The sequence below is a fragment of the Sycon ciliatum genome, chromosome 10 (genome assembly GCF_964019385.1).
Source record: "Sycon ciliatum chromosome 10, ocSycCili1.1, whole genome shotgun sequence".
Taxonomy (NCBI): domain Eukaryota; kingdom Metazoa; phylum Porifera; class Calcarea; order Leucosolenida; family Sycettidae; genus Sycon; species Sycon ciliatum.
In genome coordinates this window covers 28,709,092-28,726,482 of record NC_088652.1, presented here as the reverse complement: position 1 = coordinate 28,726,482, position 17,391 = coordinate 28,709,092, and the positions used below count along the sequence as shown (strand labels likewise).

The 17,391-nt window shown below is 47.7% G+C and overlaps 2 protein-coding genes across 2 annotated transcripts; one reads left to right on the top strand and one right to left on the bottom strand.

Moving 5' to 3' along the window:
• Positions 1-1,684: 1,684 nt before the first annotated feature.
• Positions 1,685-6,227, bottom strand: LOC135825563 (failed axon connections homolog). Its single transcript, XM_065338175.1, has 2 exons — positions 5,642-6,227; positions 1,685-2,570 (listed from the first exon to the last, which is right to left on the bottom strand). Exons 1-2 carry the CDS (start codon positions 5,962-5,964, stop codon positions 2,156-2,158), a joined length of 738 nt encoding a protein of 245 aa, XP_065194247.1. The 5' UTR covers positions 5,965-6,227; the 3' UTR covers positions 1,685-2,155.
• Positions 6,228-8,831: 2,604 nt separating this feature from the next.
• On the top strand, positions 8,832-17,062 carry LOC135825670 (uncharacterized). Its single transcript, XM_065338292.1, has 2 exons — positions 8,832-9,539; positions 15,321-17,062. The coding sequence occupies exons 1-2, from the start codon at positions 9,508-9,510 to the stop codon at positions 15,736-15,738; spliced, it is 450 nt and encodes a 149-aa protein (XP_065194364.1). The 5' UTR covers positions 8,832-9,507; the 3' UTR covers positions 15,739-17,062.
• The last annotated feature ends 329 nt before the right edge of the window (positions 17,063-17,391 follow it).

Below are 17,391 nucleotides of genomic sequence, written 5' to 3'. Positions count from 1 at the left end.
TGCTTTATCTTTTACCTGTCGTTCCTTTAGTGTGGCACAATGTCCATGGCTGCTTTCTTGTCTTCATAACAGACTGGTATAATCAGCATGATTATGCTTTATTAGAGAAGAAATAAAAATTTCCTTTCGGAAAGGAAGCCCAGAAACATCAACCCCCATGGGCTGTGCTGTATGACTCTCGTCCATCGACATTAACCGTCGCAATAACTGCTGCATGTATGTTGTGCTGTGCGAACCGTACAAGATTTTAACAGCTCACCCACGCCTTCCCAACAGGCTCCTATATCCCGTACCGATAGCGTTACATTGAATATGAACTAGGCTAGCACAGTTATCCTTCGTTCTTTTGATGGCGGCGGGTAGCATGGAACTTGACGTGTTCTTGGGATCCTCGTGCAACACTTGCTGTTCCCGGATGCCATATTATTGGGTGCATCGAGGTTGCTTCTATGCTCACTGTTGTTTAGTAAGACAAATTTTTTAATAACTATTTCACTGAAGAATATGGCAAGAGTATTTTGGGTTGGTTTGAACGCCTGGCTTCTCTTCACATAATATACAGTCATGTACTTCCACTAACCCTACAACTTAAAGTACAAGTGCACATGACTCATGAGCTTCTGAAGACAGTGACGGTACTGACCAAGTACATGTACATCATGTAGAGTCTACATGCCGTGCACCATTCATTCATGCTGACAAAAAAAGTACACTACAGACGGTGTAGGGTGCCCGCAGTGTAGCCTGGGTGCACAGGGTGCACTTGCCCCGTCTCACTCGCGGCTCGGATCTTTGTGCAAGTCATCTATTTGTACTTTATTTTCGTATTGCAATTGAAAGGAACAATAAAGTCAATAAATTATACAAGGGAAATAAATTGAAAATTTAACCTTTTGGAGCCATCTACAGGGACATGTTCATGTACATGTATGAAGATTAATGTGCAATCATGTACTGTACAACTACATGTCCAATAGGTGTGCTGATCATTCCAACTATTTTGAAGAAAAGAAAAAAGAAAAAACACCCCCCCCCCCCTGGCTGTATCTTCTTGTATGTGTGCCTTATCCATCGCCACGGGTTCTTCTGGTACTTCTGCATGACAGGTACTTGAAATAGCTGTCAAAAAGCCAGAAAGTCGTTATTCAAGCAGTGAATATGACCTCGGGGCACTAAAAATCATGTCGCTATTCGCGAATTGTCGTTATTCAGATAGTCGTTATATCCGAAGTTAAATGTATACAGTCAGATGGGACTTTGCTCTGGGCATGGAAATTCTGTCGTTATTCGCGAATTGTCGTTATATCCGAAGTCGTTATTAGCGAAGTTGACTGTACATGTATAAGAAATATCTAACCCATCGGCACTACCATTCAGAAAAGAAGAATAAAAGAGTAGAAAATACCAGGTTTTGATGATAGTGTGATAGTGTGTGGTGGATAAGAACGCTCTCATGGCACTTAAACTATTTGATAAGAAGGCTGTGTTACAGGTATATCATGGGAGAGAACTTGTCAGTTTTACACCAGAAATCGCTGAGTCTACCTACTGCCTAGAGCAGGGGACAAGACTCGTGTTTGTGACCCGCACGTTTCATGCAAGTCAACATCAGGTGGCTAAGAAAAAGACCAATTCCGTGACAACGGGTCCAGCCATGTAACACATACAATCAGCTGTAACCAGGTCAAGAAGGAAAGGTTCTGTCTGTGAACGCGTACTTCAAATTATAAACGTTTTCTACACTCCAAGGATGCACATGTACACACATACACACACACACACACACACGCACACACACACAAGCTGAGCATAACGCGTAGCGACAACTCGGCTAAAATAACGAGTCAACAATATAATGATTACCAGTGCGGCAAGTACAAATGGCATTTCTGACAATACTAATAATAAAACCTTTGAGTCAGCTATTCTATTACATGTTGTATATTCGTGACAGGTCAGTTTCAAAACCCTGGACAAAAGCAGTTCAAATATATTCTGAAATTGTGAAGACATGGGCAAAATGTACTAGGCGAGCCTTGGCCAGTTTGCATGCTCGCATTAGGGAGAAGAGGCTCCGGAGAGGCTCAGTATCGGCTGTTAGCATGACCATGCATGGCATGATGCAGACAACAGGATCAGCGCTCAGTGTCGCAGATCACTTCAGCGTCAGCTCGTCCCAATCCGGATAGAACTCCTCGCGCATGCGCTTGACGTAATCCCCCAGGTTACTGTACTCGTCGTTCATCAGCTGGTACTGAAGCGAGAGCGGTGCCGTATAGTAGAACGAGGCCAGAAGGGCGAACACCGCGGCGTCATACGTCGTCACCTTGTCGCCCATCACGTAGCGATTCTTCCCGAGCAGTGTCGACACGCTGCCGAGGTCCTTGCGTACGATGGTGGCCACCTCGTCGCCCGAATGTCGGCCCATGCCCTGCGCGTGCAGGTTCTTTGAGAGACGCATGCTGCCGTACATCTTGAACGCCAGCGACTTGAGCATGCCCGGGTTCAGGAACATCAGGCCCGGCGTATCCTCCAGGCAGCGGTCGTTCAGCATGTGATAGCCCAGCGTCCTGCAGTGCAAACGCACACACAGGGACACACAAACACACACACACACACGCACAGACATACATGTACACACACACACGGACACATGGACATACAAGTACACACGGACACACACACGGACACACAAGTACACACACACACACACACACACAGCATGTCAGCTGCTGTTTGATCCGCTTCTAGATCATACGTACTAAACGCACCCCTGGTTGGCAAGACCCTTTTCGGCGCACATATTCTCTTATCATAAGCATGCACGTGTAGCATATAATAGCATTGGGAATACATTGGGTATACAGATGTGTACGTGTGAAGGGGGGGGGGGGATCAACGGTACTTTGCAGTGCTGTGTATTGGTCGGGTCGCGGGACTCGACTTTGTATAATATTAAGAAGTATCCCGGACAGTAGCAGGCGAAGCGCCAGCACCGAAAAAGAGCCCTAAAAGTTGCACTTTTATTTTCCAAATCCGACCCCAGGCCCGGGAAATTTGAAACTCAGCTCAATATCACCAAAAAGAGACTATTTTATCCCTTGCTCACAAGAGCTTCCCTGGTGGTATCGTCTTGTTCCGAGGCAATGTTTGGGAAGGTGCGGGCATTAGCTGCCCTAAGTTTCGCGGAAAGCTCCAAGCGACATCATTTTCCTCTCTTTCTCGCCAGAGTTTTCAAGACCGACGCAACTCGTCGTCAAAAAGTACTCAGCGTGGATTTCGTGCCGAATTCCGCCCCAAACAATTTAGGCTGACCTCTCGCCACCAATCGAACCCACTGATATGTATCTACCTATACACGAGCAATGGTTTGAGCCCAAAGAAGGACAACTTCACAACGAGCACACTTTCTGAGGGTAATATTTTCTATGTATATCAGTATTAGAACACCATCAAGACGACAAATTGACCAGCAGAAAGACAGAAAGGTGCACTACAAATACATGTATACAGCAGCTGTATAAACATAAATAATTGAACAGAAAACTATGTAACTGGATCCCACCAAAAACAGTAAAGCATCCCAAATAGTATGTGCATACACATATACATGAAGGAAGGCTATGTTGCCACCATACACTGGCTACGCACACGGACATCATTCTGGAGAGCTGAGCATCAGCGTGCGCACACACCCATCTGCATGCACGCGCGCACACCCACACATGCACACGCGCGCGCGCGCACACACACCCACATATACACATGCACGCGCGCACACTCCTGCCCTGTGCTGTCGAGCCACTGTCACAAGGGTTGCGTGGGCCTCGAAGGCACCGGAGAGAGAATAGGAGAACGCAGTCCCATAGATACACACGCACACACATACATGTACACAACACGTGCAAGTACACACGTGGCAGCTTACCACACTGTACAAGAGAACCACACAAGTTCACATGTGGGCGCGAACTGTATTCACAGTTGGTCATACTGTCTTGGGCATATGAGGGAGGAGCAGGAGAGTGAGTGAGTGACTCAGACACAATGCGCTTCGACATGCTAGCACATGCACCGGTTTCGGACAGTGGCAGAACGTGACGGAGAGAGAGAGAGAGAGAGAGAGAGAGAGAGAGAGAGAGAGAGAGAGAGAGAGAGAGAGAGAGAGAGAGAGCACCAGCATTCCAGCTCAAGCTCCAAATTTCTAGTTGCTTCTCCTGGTCACAGTAAACACAGAACAGGGCTCAGGCAGTGCCGAGGAAGTGCTTGTACTTGGTGCAGTGTCGTGAGCAGGATAAACTTCCAACATCTCTACACAGTGTAGCTCTTCAGGCGCACACGAAGACTCAGAAACCGGAATATACTTTACATGATGATTGAAAGTCCAGCAGCACAACAAAACTTCCAAGGACTGGTTTGGCACTAGCTTCCGTCTCATTGGCGTGCGCCCAGCCAGTTTTGGAAAGAAAGAGTAGACGTTCATTCCTCGTTCAACCTGCAATGAACTGGAGACAACACAAACCAACAAGACGACGATGGTTATCATCAGCTCATGTGTTCACCACCGCAGTGCTACCATTCACTTTCCTGCTCCAAATGCACTACCAGGCTGCATGGTACTACTGTCGTGGACATGGAAATCCGGTCGCACGTATAGCGGCCCCAGGGCGCTCGCCATGCAGCCGTAGCACGGTTTATCATGCGCTGCTGATGGTGGCATTGGATCAACATGTGCACTGCATGCAACGTTCTGTACGCGCTGAGGGCGCCGGCCCCGGTCAATCGACTGGATTTCCATGTCCGCGACAGTACGATGTGTCGATAATAGACTGTGATTTGCATTTTCCAATGATTAGGACTGGTATTATTTCTATTTTTCACACTTAGAAAGAAAACAAGGGGCAAGATTTGATATGGATTATGTGGTTGTTGGCTATGTCAACATTTGAAAGAGGGTTGCAACCGTGATAGCACTGCAACATGAGTTTAAACCTACGTATTGCATGGTATACTCAACAGTTGGCGAGCAGAGAATTTCGTGCCGAATTCCGCCCCAAGGTTGTGCACAGCAAACAACTTGATATATCATTAGCCCTACCCGTGTGCTATACGTACCCGTTGTGCCGATCGAGCCTGAGCCCTCTACTCGACTCCACGGTCCAATGACATTCGGTCATCATGGCCAAATTCAAGTCACTCAAGTGTTGAGAAGTGTCTACGTCGTCGCACACAGCATGTGTCGACATACAAAAATATGTGTACGATAGAGAAAGAACTACTGAAGAGCAACCAACTGGTTTCAGCATTCTCCTTCAAAGGATAGGTCGGTGGCAGAGGGCCAAAGCCGGACAATAGTTGGAAATTCTCAGCGTTGAATTTCTACAGGCTGTAGATACCTGGAAAAGCTCGATTTCCCGCCACGGAAAATAAAAAAGTCTTGATTTGGGGTGCTGGCGCTTCGCCTGGTAGGCACATGTACTAGTACTTTCTTCTCAAAGTGGGTACGCATCATGACGTCATCAGAGTTCTACTAATCTTTCACGCATGTTTGAATGTAATGCATTTCAATCATACATTCAATCATTCCCTCAACTGGAGAATAATTAATCATACATTTCTGCAGAATTCAATTTCCACTCACCAAATCGTGTTTTCTTCCAGCATCTGTTCCATGGCGTGTGCGACAGCTTTCTGCCTCTCATCAAGGTGATCATTCATCGTCAGATTGAAGCGCTTTATCAGAAATTCAATGATGAAGTCCGAATCGGCCACGGTCTCTCCGTCCAGAACAATGAAAGGTACTTTCCCCTTCGGCCCCATCGTCAACGACCCAATTGCTTCGTAGTCAATCTTGGCCATTCGCAGGAACGTTTCCATCTTCAGACAGAACGGTGAGATATTAGGCCCCTTCGTGCAGCGAGGGAACTGGTGAAGGTACACCATGCCACTCGTTTTCTCCCCCATTGCACTCGCAGTCTCTTCTCCCAGCAAACTACTAGTACTTTTCAAATAATTTGAATTTCTTGTGGCCAAGTGGAGGAAATCTCGAGAGGGATACTTCTGTCTTCCGAAATTTCTAGGCGGATCTCAAAGTGATTGTAAGACCTGCCATAAGGAGATTTTATAGAAGCTGAGACGAACGGCATCGTCAGCTTAGCGATGGAGTATTGGGCCTATTGGCTAATCAATCCATTTCTTCTCAACAATGCACAGTCTAGTCCTTCTGAGCTCAGTTCATCGATTGAATTTTTCACGTGCAACACCGGGCCCCAGTTGTACTCATGACTCATTCGTGCACACTTCATGTACGCTCGACGTCATATCAGCACGTGCTACGTCAGGCCAGGGCAATGCCAAAAATCAAGAGTGCATAACGGGGGGTTATGGACTCTTGCAAAAATGTAAAACTCGGCGGGGGGGGGGGGGGTGCAGTCTTGGCTGATTTTGTGCACTGCATGGAGTGCATTGGAGTAACCATGGTAACTGAGTACTAAGATCACGAACACAATGCTCATTCTCACGTGTCCCGTTGACGTAGACAGGCTGCCCACTATTTATTTATTAAACACACGTTTATGTTTATGTACAGTATATTGTCATTCGGATCTTCCCAAGTTGTACACAGATACCGAATTCAGAGGGTCGAGTCAAATAAATCAGTACAAAAAAATATCAATACAAACAACTGCTACTTGCATGCAGTCACAGTGCATGATGCAACTAAAATATTGGGGCACGGACGGTGTGGAATCAATGGACTCAGTGGAATACAAGCACAACCAATTGCAGCATCAATGATCAGGTTTTCCAAAGTATTGTGTTGCTCATAACTATCCCTGTCATCAAGCATACTAGTATGTCATGAAAGGGATCAAGAATGGCAGCTACTCAGTACATACAGTACATACAGTACATACAGTACATGTAGCTGGACAAAGCAATGCCCAACGGCCCACATAGTTTGTCACGTACGGCGGAATCGCCGCGGCTTTCCTTGTCCAGCCAGTGTTATTTTAGTGCCAAACCTCTTCGGACAAAACTAAATTCCCCGCGGGCGAGTTTTCTGTTTCTAGGATGTACAATGCACAATGTAGATACAATGTTGTTTAGCTTGGGCCTTGGGGTACCACCCAGCCCCGATTACCATGGTTACCTCGCATGGTTCGAGCATGATGAGTAACCAAGACAAAGGCTGGCACATGGGTCATGGGCTCGGCTTTGGCAGCAGTTCAATGATTTGCTTTCTACACGACTTGCACGATGCCTCATGAGTTCAGCCAACACTGGATGTGGCTTCAGCAATCAACGGATGATGTCAGATATTGTGTTATGACTTTCTCATGAGTCATAACGATCATGGTGTACACGTACATGTACACACTGCAGTCTGCACTGCTGGAGCATCATAAACTGTCTGTGCCCGTGAGTGGGATTGGCAATCACAGTGTGTCTACAGACACTCTGCTAGTGCACACAGTCTACACTACACATTTGGGCATGTGTATGTACATGTATGTCCATGTATGATGATGACAGCATTTGGCTGTGATTTCACAAATTTTCAGTGTACTTTTATTTTCGGTACTTTCGGTGCGTCTGTTAGTACCTAAAAATTCAATACACCGAACAAACGCTAACGCACATAATCCAATAGGGAACTGCTTCTCTGTACGTAAAATGTCCGTTCACCTAGCCTGGCATTTTGCCCTCATACCGGAAACATTGAGCACCTTAAATTTCTGAAGTTAGAGCATATCATCACAAGATTGGGGACACATAGCATCGAGAACCGTGCACCAGAAACCAGTTGGTAGAATCCCAGTTGTGCAACCATCTGAACCTTCTACCACGTCAGGCCCGCCGGAACCGGTCACATCTGGTTGGTCAGGCCATGGCTGGACCCACGTTATGACCACCAACGCGAGTTCAGTGCTGGTTAGATCATGTGTACCCACCATATCAGGCACAAAGTATATGAACCGTTTACATTGAACGGCTAGGGTTCGGCCCGACCGGATCAATCAAAACCTCCTTCCCCTGTCCTGCATCCTGAAGACTCAACAGTGCATGGTTGTACTCTTGCCTACATGTATGTGCACGTTTCTGAGTTGGCTAATCACGACTGTTTGGCCCAAGACTATAAAGACTAGGCTGGCATGGTCATCATGTACGCATCACGTCACACGGTATGACGATATGCAAGGGCAGTTCAAGTGTGTTTGTATACGATGTCGTATGCTTGCACACTGCCTACAGAATAGATTGCACGGTGCACTACTACTAGTAGTACACTCTACAGTCATTTGCCAAATGATTTGGACCATTCAGATACAGACTCAGTGTAGAGAGCACAGCCTGACTCAGTCACTATCATGTCACCAGTGAAGGACAGTAGTCAGCAGTCAGTAGTCACACTGCATGATGATGTACATGTACCTACTTTGTACAGTTGTAGTATCTTGTGTGGCTTTACGGCTTTACTGCTTTACTGCTTTACTGCTTTACTGCTTTAGTTTAGATCAGGGTCAGGGACTAATACTGAATAGAACTCCCTGGTTTTGCCATCATCTGGCCTGGGTGCACATCATTCCTGATCTTTTGAACAGACTTTTCACGTGTGTGACTTACGACAATCAAGGCTTGAAAGGAATAGTTGAAGCCAGCAAGGTTTTACCTGAGGAAATACGAACGCAGGCTTCCGCGGCGAACGACATTGCGTGCTTCACGTCCGCAGGAGCTTCGGCTGTACAAGTCACCACAAAGCGAAGCGCGGGAGGGAAAACTCGATCGCCTGATGTCCAGGCTTCCTCGACTCAAAGCCAAGGGATTCGCTTGACAATCTCAGACAGTTTGGCGCAGAGACTGGCAGCAGCACAGCTGCCATCATGATGGCTTCATGTCACTGCACAACACTAGCTGCACTTGAAATAAAACTCGACGTGTCAAGAAGAGTGATGATATCGATTGTGACGTTCTTCTCTTTGATCCATATCGACGTGCAAATGACTCATTCCACAACACTGCTTTTCTGTCGCGTGGATGATTATCGATTGTGGAATCGTTTCAAATACTTGAAATGACCAGTTCATTCGTCAAACTATTCAGTTAGTATTTAGGCTGTTTGCGCGGCTTTTGCTGAGGAGAAATAGAGGCTGCTCTTAGAGAAAAGGTTGGCAAGGTAGCCTCTCCGTAGACCATAACTGCAGTACTATGGAGGCTGCACTGAGGAAGCCTGGCGTGGTGTATCTGTACCAATTCCCTCGCTGCACCAGATCACCCAGCCCGTCGCCGTACTGTTGGAAGGTAGAAACATTCCTCCGCATGGCCAAGATCGACTACATAGTTACAGGGTCGTACACAATGGGCCCGAAGGGGAAATTACCTTTCATTGAGCTCGACGGAGAGACCGTGGCCGATTCGGACTTCATCATTGAATTCCTGATAAAGCGCTTCAATCTGACGATGAATGATCACCTTGATTAGAGGCAGAAAGCTGTCGCACACGCCATGGAACAGATGCTGGAAGAAAACACGATAATGTAAGTGGTCAATGACAGTACCCGTATACCCCGCTCTTCCGCGCAGTGTCAAATCTACATGTACATGATCGTAGATCTAAATAGCGAGAGTTCCCAGATTGCCTAGAGTGCTCAACACCACAAGGATGGAGCATTACCACAAAGGCAGAAGAGAACAGAGACAGCCGGCTAGGTCATTGTTGTAATGCTGCGTTTCATGCACGTAGCAAAGCTAAGGCCACCCTTTGTTAATTCATTGTTTAACGTCCTTTTTTTCGCGAAAAGGTACGCGGGAGGGCGGAAAAAAAACAAAAGCCCATTCCAAAAACTGGAAACCCCAATCAAACATTTTGACCAGTAAAGCATGTGATATATACAATATTTCTGGGTCTAACGGCACTTGCAGGCATAGAACAACACTCTTTGATGGGACATTGGAGTACATGCCTGATGAATCCAACAAAAACAGGTACATAGCATGGAGTTAGCATGTCATGAATTCATTACATCTGGATTTTTACTAGGACACACACCGTACGATATTTAAAAGCCAACAAAAAAAGAAAAAGAACACAAGACAAAGGCATGCCCGGGAGGCAAGATTATAAGTTTAAGGTCATGATCGGCACACTGTGAAACTACACAATCATGTATTTACAACTTCGCATATTATTGGTACTTCTACTTTCTTGTTTTTTTTCCGGTCGGAGGCAAAAAGGTACGCGGGCGCGGACGTTAAACAACGAAAAAAGAAAGGGTGGCCTAAGCGGCAATCCTCAGACAACTGATCCGTTGTCTGAGGATTGCCTTAGCTTTGCTAAGTGCACTGAACGCAGCGTTTTTTGTTTGTTTGTTTTTTTCACGATGGCGTGACGCCAATAAGGACGATTGATAAGTGTGATAGAACTGATAGTGATACTAGCCAGAAACAGCTATAAACAGCTATTTATAGATGGAAATTAACCGGGGAGGCAAGAAGCAATGGATCATGAAAAACAAACGGGGGCAATACCGTTAGCAGGGGTGATGGAGATGGTTAAAAGTACACTTTCGAGATATCAGAAACCAGGGGGATGCGCGGAGCAGGAACAGGTACTGCTCAAAAGAAGACTGGATGCATTGTTTCGGATAGAATTTCTACGAGGTTGGGTTGTGACGTCGATAGGGAGGGAGTTGTAGAGGGTCAGGGCACTGTTGATGGGGGAATCTCGGTGCCTGTTTGTATGTGCGTGTCCGATGGAGTAGGTCCTTGTCTGTCGAAGGGTGTATGGTTGGTGTTGACGTTGTGGTGCAAGATGTGGTTGTTGCAGGTGTGGTGGGGAGATTTGGTGGTGGATGTCCCATGCTAGTAGGACTTGTTTAACAAGGAGTCGTGAGCTCAGGGTGGGAAGCTTTGCGTGATGGAGGAGGGAACTGTGGTGAACTGGTGCAAAGAGGGGAATCCGAAGGCAGATGCGTATAGCACGGCGTTGAATTCTCTCCAGTGTGTCCCGCTGTTGCTGTGTGGTGTTGGAGAGGGCAAGGAGGCCATATTCGAGAACGGGTCGGATGTAGGGAGTGTAAATAGGCTGGAAGCGTTCATTGTGCCACGTGTCTTGTGGAGTTGGTGTAGTAGTTTTTTGGCTTTGTTGGTGGTTTCTATGATGTGTTGGGTCCATCGCATATCGTCTTGGAGTGTAACACCAAGGTGCCTATGTTGGTGGACCTGCTGCAGCCTAGTCGAGTGGAGCGTGACGTGGATGGTGTGTTGGGGTTGGAAGGAAAGGACGACGGTTTGCATGGTGTTGACGAGGAGATGCCAATCCTTCAACCATCGTCCTGCTGCGTCCACGGCACGTTGGAGGAATGCAGCTGATAAATTCCTCGCGTAATGCGTCGCGATGAGTGCCGTGTCATCGGCGAACTGGCTGCATTTGGTGTGGGAGTTTGTACATGCTGGGGGGAGGTCGATCGTGTACACCAGGAAAAGAAGAGGCCCCAGGACAGAGCCCTGGGGTACTCCAGCTGGAATGGATTTCCATGATGACAAAGCGGGCCAACCTTGACGCGTTGTCGGCGGCGAGTCAGGTAGCTTGTGAGCCAGGTAAGGGCAATGCTACGGACACCAAGGTGCTCGAGTTTGGCCAGGAGGCCAGCATGCCAGACTCGGTCAAAAGCCTTTGATAAGTCAAAGAAGCATGCTGACACTGCCTGACCAGCATCTCGGCTGGCGTAAATCTCATGCACTAGGCGGGAGAGCTGTAGTTCAGTACTATCCTTAGATCGAAAACCAGATTGGTCGGCGGGTAGGCGGGGCTCGATGTGGGTGTAGAGGCGTTGGTCAACAATCCTCTCCTGAACCTTGCTGACAATGCTCAGGAGCGAGATTGGCCTATAATTGGTGACCTCTGCATGAGAGGCTTTCTTGTGTAGAGGACTGATAGTGGCGTCGCGCCAGTCCTGTGGCTGCTCGCCTCGCGAGAAGGACTCATTGAAAAGCGTTGCGAGGGAGCACGATATTTCGTCTGCAGAGATCTTGAGCAATTTCGTCGGGATGCCATCGTACCCAGCCGACTTCCGGAAATCATGAGCGGAAAGGAGTTTTCTGACCTCCTCCTGGGTGGTGATGATTTCCTTCAGTTCGCTTCCAATGATGCGTGACGCCCCAATCTCTGGCAAGGCTTCAGTTGGTCCGGAGACGGACTTCCGGTTTTCCGAAATGAAAAAAATTGTTAAACGCTTCCGCCTTTTCTCCGTCTGATCTGTTTTGTTCGCTGAAATAGGTGGAAGCTCCTTTTTCGGGGACGACCGCAGTGACTTCATTAACTGGTACAGGTTTCGCTGCGGGACACCAGTTACGTCGCCTTGCGCGGTAGTGGATACGAAGGCGGATTTAGCTTCTCTCAGTTGTGTTGTGGTCCTATTGCGTTGAGTTACGAACGTGAGCCAGTTCTCGGCGCTGCGAGTTCTGAGATACCGACGGTAGAGCTGCTGCTTGAGTTACAACAATGACCTAGCCGGCTGTCTCTGTTCTCTTCTGCCTTTGTGATTGTAGATGTACGTGTACAATTATAAACATGTACATGTTCAATGTAGATCAGGGTTCTAGCGGGGGGGGGGGGGGGGGGCTCCCCACTACTCCGACCCCCCCCCCCCCCCCCACTACACTGATGCCCCCCCCCCCCCCTACTCTGCTAGCGCACCACCCTACTCATTTTTCGACTCTTGCGATTCTTCAGCTCGCACAACGAAAATACCGTCACAAATCAATCGTTCGTTCCGAGTGCTCTGTGCAGCCGTACCAGTGTGTTACATTTTTTTGTGACAAAGCAATAGTGGAACCGGCGAAAAAATAGGCGAACTGTTTGGTTGCCCTAACCCCCCTCCCCAGGCCCCACAATTTTCCCTGGGTAGAACCCTGTACGTGTACATGACACAGGCCCGCCGGAACCGGTCAGGTTAACACCCAGGGGCGTACGCCGCTCGCCTCCAGGAGTGGTTCCCATGCCAACTGATGCACCAACATTCCACACATTTGAAGTGCTGTTTTTCGTATCCCACGGAGTTTCTGCATATTCTCCTCAGACTGGGTGAAATTAACATCCACAAGCTGCTGGACGATGATGTCATTGCTACGCATTTATGATTTTAAAGGACAGAACTTTACCCCGTTTTATGGATGTTTTGTTCAACATGACGATTGCATGCGGTCTTGAAAGCTGCCTAAGTTTCGAATCATCTGGAGCAAACATCACACAGGGCAAGCAGAAGCCACCATTGCATGCCTGTCAAAAGACTATCCAGGGTAACTCCTCTAACAAGGATATTTGAAAGTGGCGCTGTTTGCCATCCGTCTGGACACGCACAGGAAACGAAATCCTTCGCCTTTGGTGGCTTACAATGATTGTCGATGACGGAAATCTTTTCCGTGTCCAGCAAATTTCGGGGGACTGGATTCCGCTGTGGACGTCGACTTTCAGAATATCCCGTCCAACACACTCCCATGTCATTGAAGTTAGTTTTGGATGATCCAGCAGCTTCCAACAACGGTCGCTCTACAGCTTCGCCGACGATTTCTTCCTCAACGCTGCTCGTTACTTCGCTTGCAAGTCAGGTGCGTCTGCATTCTCATCTATCGCTTGACCTTCGCTACACGCTTTGTCTGCAGCTCAAAATAGCTCTGAATAGAGCGCTGGCCCTCTGGATGTCGACGCTTTTCCACAAAGCGAAAGCATTGTCAAAACACGACCAACTAATTACTTTGTCAAACAAACTCCAAAGGAAAATTTGACTCTGAGATCGAGGAATCCGGCGATGTAACTACAGTAGAGACTTTGTTGAACCCAGTTCTGTGTTCAGTACGCTGTGTCCCAGCACTACTTTCACACCTGGGCTAGTCACCGTCCTCGATCGGACCGTCAGGCAGATGCCAGGCATGCACTTGCACTGTGAGCGCTGGGCCTGGATCAACAAATAATTCTCTGTACCCACATGGAATTTTTTGTACTGGTTCCCGGGCATCCCGGGAACCGCCCTATGTTCGCCCCTGACACCGGACCAACTTTGTACATGTAGCTGCTGGCAATGCTGAGGAGGGCATACGTCCCCGCCATATTCTACACAAACTGTATGAAAGACTATGGTAGGACCGGACCTATTGAAAACTGCTAGCTTCCGGCGGTCCTGCATGGTGTTATCGTACTCGTAAACGGCGGTTACATGTATGTGCATGTAGACCTAGGGGCGTGTTCGCCAGGGGTGATCTGATAGCAGGGCAAGCACATCGAGCACGCAGAACAGTCAGTTCCCAGACGAACGCGATGGAGCACGCAGAGCAGTCAGTTCCCATGCGAACGCGATGGAGCACGCAGAGCAGTTTCTGTGACGTTGACATGGAAAACATGGCGCCTGAGTTCATCCTTTTTTCTTTCGGTTTTGAGGGAATTTCAAATGGTGAACGGTACTATTCGGCCAATAAAATGTAAAGAACTCTTCCTCTCCTCTCCTCTATGCGCTCTCACAGCCGACTCACTGCTACCCTCGGTAGCCATTACGCACACCAACAGCTATACAAGGAAGGGTTGCAGGTAGATACTGAAATTCCTCCTGACAGCTGTTTCGCCTTCATAAGGCTCATCGTAAGGCTCATCATGTTTTGTAGTATAAATCTGACCATCTCCACCTGATATCATCCTATTCAATATCACCTTCTCTGATGAGCCTTATGAAGGCGAAACAGCTGTCAGGAGAAATTTCAGTATCTACCTGCAACCCTTCCTTGTATAGCTGTTGGTGTGTGTAATGGCTACCGAGGGCAGCAGTGAGTCGGCTGTGAGAGCGCATAGAGGAGAGGAGAGGAAGAGTTCTTTAGATTTTGAGGGAAGTTGAAAATATGATATCATAATCTCATTTTTAGTAAATTGGGTGTTTCTTGCTGTTGCTGTTGCTTTATGCCTTCTTTTTGATGGCTGCTGTTGTTAATTTGGATAGGAATAAAAACGATCCGCCCACTATGATAGTACCATCATGACCTTCTGACCCCAAACAAGGTCATGGCCTTCTGACCCCAAGCACAGTCATGACCTTCTGATCCCAAACACACAGTCATGGACTTCTGACCCCGAACACGGTCATGACCTGCTGACCTCAAACACACAGTCATGACCTTCTGACCCCAAACACGGTCAGGATCTGACCCCAAACCAAGTTCTTACGTTCATCTGGTGCGCACGTGCGTGCATGTGTGTGTGTGTGTGGGGGGGGGGGATTGGGGATGACTGGGTATCTACTTACCCTCATCATTGATGTTGTGTCACTGTGCAGGGCTCTACCTCACCATCATGCCAGGGTTAGACACATGCAGGACATGCCCTACATGTTAGAGACAAACCCCGGTTTCTTCTTCTACTGGATGGTGCGCCTGAAGGTCGGCAAGACGCTCGAGGCCGTGCTCAACGCGCAGGGCCTGGGCCAGCACTCCGTCGCCGAGGTGGCCACCATTGTCGGCAAGGACCTCGGCTCGCTATCCGCGCTGCTAGGCTCCAGCCATTACGTCATGGGCGACACGATGACGTCATACGATGCCGGCGTGTTCGGCATGATGGCGTCTCTCTACTACCTGATCCCGGACTCTGAGCCGCGGCGCCTGATGGACGGCAAGTATTCCAACATTGGCGACTACGTGAAGCGCCTACGCGCCGAGCTCTATCCCGATTGGGACGAGCTGCTTTGCAAAGGATAGAGAACTCAAGGGCAGAGGGTGTGTCGAGTGAGAATGAAATAAAGTGCCTGCGTGCTAGGACGGGAAACGCATCGCCGCACCGCATGGAGAGCCGTTACAACTGCTGCTCTCTAGACAATATCTAGGTGTCGGCCTGTCTACATGTAACGTTAGCTGTCTCTATTTCTGCGTCTTTTTTTGCAATTGTTTGGCCAGTCACTCAGACAGTCAGAGCTCTGCTGATGAGACTAAAGACAGTCAAAGCAGTTACCATGGTTACCTGTCTGGAGATTGAGCCCATCTCTTCTGATCTAGGCAGCAAGTGAGCGTTAGTTATGGCTGGGCAGCGGATTTCTTTTCTCTGCTCTTCCAGTCAACGGCAAGCGTTTGACGGCTGATCCTCTTCCTGATCAATCTTCTTCTGATTATCACTGCTCTCCTGAGCATTCAGCCGAGACAGTTGACGCGCTCCTGGGTAGCTGCAGGCGCGGTTTGCACCATGGCATTGGGACCTGTTGATGAAGTCTATCCACAGCACATCCAGTGTGTGTGTGTCTGTGCGTTGTTGCGTGTTTTCCGAGGCGCTTTTAATGAGTGTCAACTGTTTAATGATCTGTCTCGTGGCACAAATAGTTGCACATATCCTGCAGGAAGGACGTAATAGGTGCTATTGAATATTGTGGCTATTTCCCCCTGTTTCTAATAACTCCTACTGTATGTTTTTAGGAAATTAGAGGCCACATGCCACATACTGCTCTTTTCTCTCCGAAACTCAACACTTGCAAGCCAGATATCAAAGAAAGAAAAAATCATCAGTCACACCACCGGGACTCTAATTTCCTGAAATTCTCCGTGAAGTCCAAATTTGAATTCCTACTGTATGTTGTTATTACAATTCTGAAGTCTAGTTCTTCAACTGACCGGTCGGCTTTTCCACCCAAAGTGCGTTTATCTAAAAATGATCTTTTCTCTCTTTTTGTTGGAAGAAAGGCATTCGAGCTGACAAGCTCGTTCCCATACAAAATGTAGCTCTGCAAAACACTGAACATCGTTTTCACATCACTGATTTATCTCTTCTTTTTATTACTAAAATTATGTATATGACTGTTGCATACATGCACATGTAGCACTTTAGTTTCAGCTTTAGCGGTCACAAAATTATTTTACCGTCGTCGCCACACACTTTATCAAGTACATGTATTGGAGAAGGCACTGACAGTTATTTTTACTTTTGTACTTAGCTCTAGTCTAGAGTAGTGATCACATTGTAGGAAAGAGAAAATGTTTCACCCGCAAACTCATACATTCACTGTAATAGTGAACTTGAAACGCGTGTTAAATGTCAGCTACTTTTTTGGTGATGGTTGACAGGAGGACAAACTATGTTCCTGCATGCACGCTGGAGCCACCATACACTGATCATCTAGCAAACAGGCCGGTGTGCGATTATTATAATAATAATAATCTTTCCCTCAAACTAGTCAAAATTTTAGTATTATGAGGATAATGGAATGTTCAGCGTACAAGTGCCCCCCTCCACACACACACACACACACAATGCCAGTAACTGTATGTCACATGGGTGTCCCCCGGGACGGGAGAGATTCAAAAGGGAACTGTGGACAGCCGCGCATGCATGCAGCGGCCGACTACCCCTGAAATTCCCACTTTCTC

Excerpts from the sequence above, each read along its gene's own strand:
- LOC135825563 (XM_065338175.1), bottom strand. The coding sequence starts at position 5,964 with ATGGGGGAGAAAACGAGTGGCATGGTGTACCTTCACCAGTTCCCTCGC. Across the intron at positions 2,571-5,641 it reads CTGGAAGAAAACACGATTTG|GACGCTGGGCTATCACATGC; the intron begins GTGAGTGGAAAT and ends TTTGCACTGCAG.
- LOC135825670 (XM_065338292.1), top strand. The coding sequence starts at position 9,508 with ATGGAACAGATGCTGGAAGAAAACACGATAAT. Across the intron at positions 9,540-15,320 it reads CTGGAAGAAAACACGATAAT|GGCTCTACCTCACCATCATG; the intron begins GTAAGTGGTCAA and ends GTCACTGTGCAG.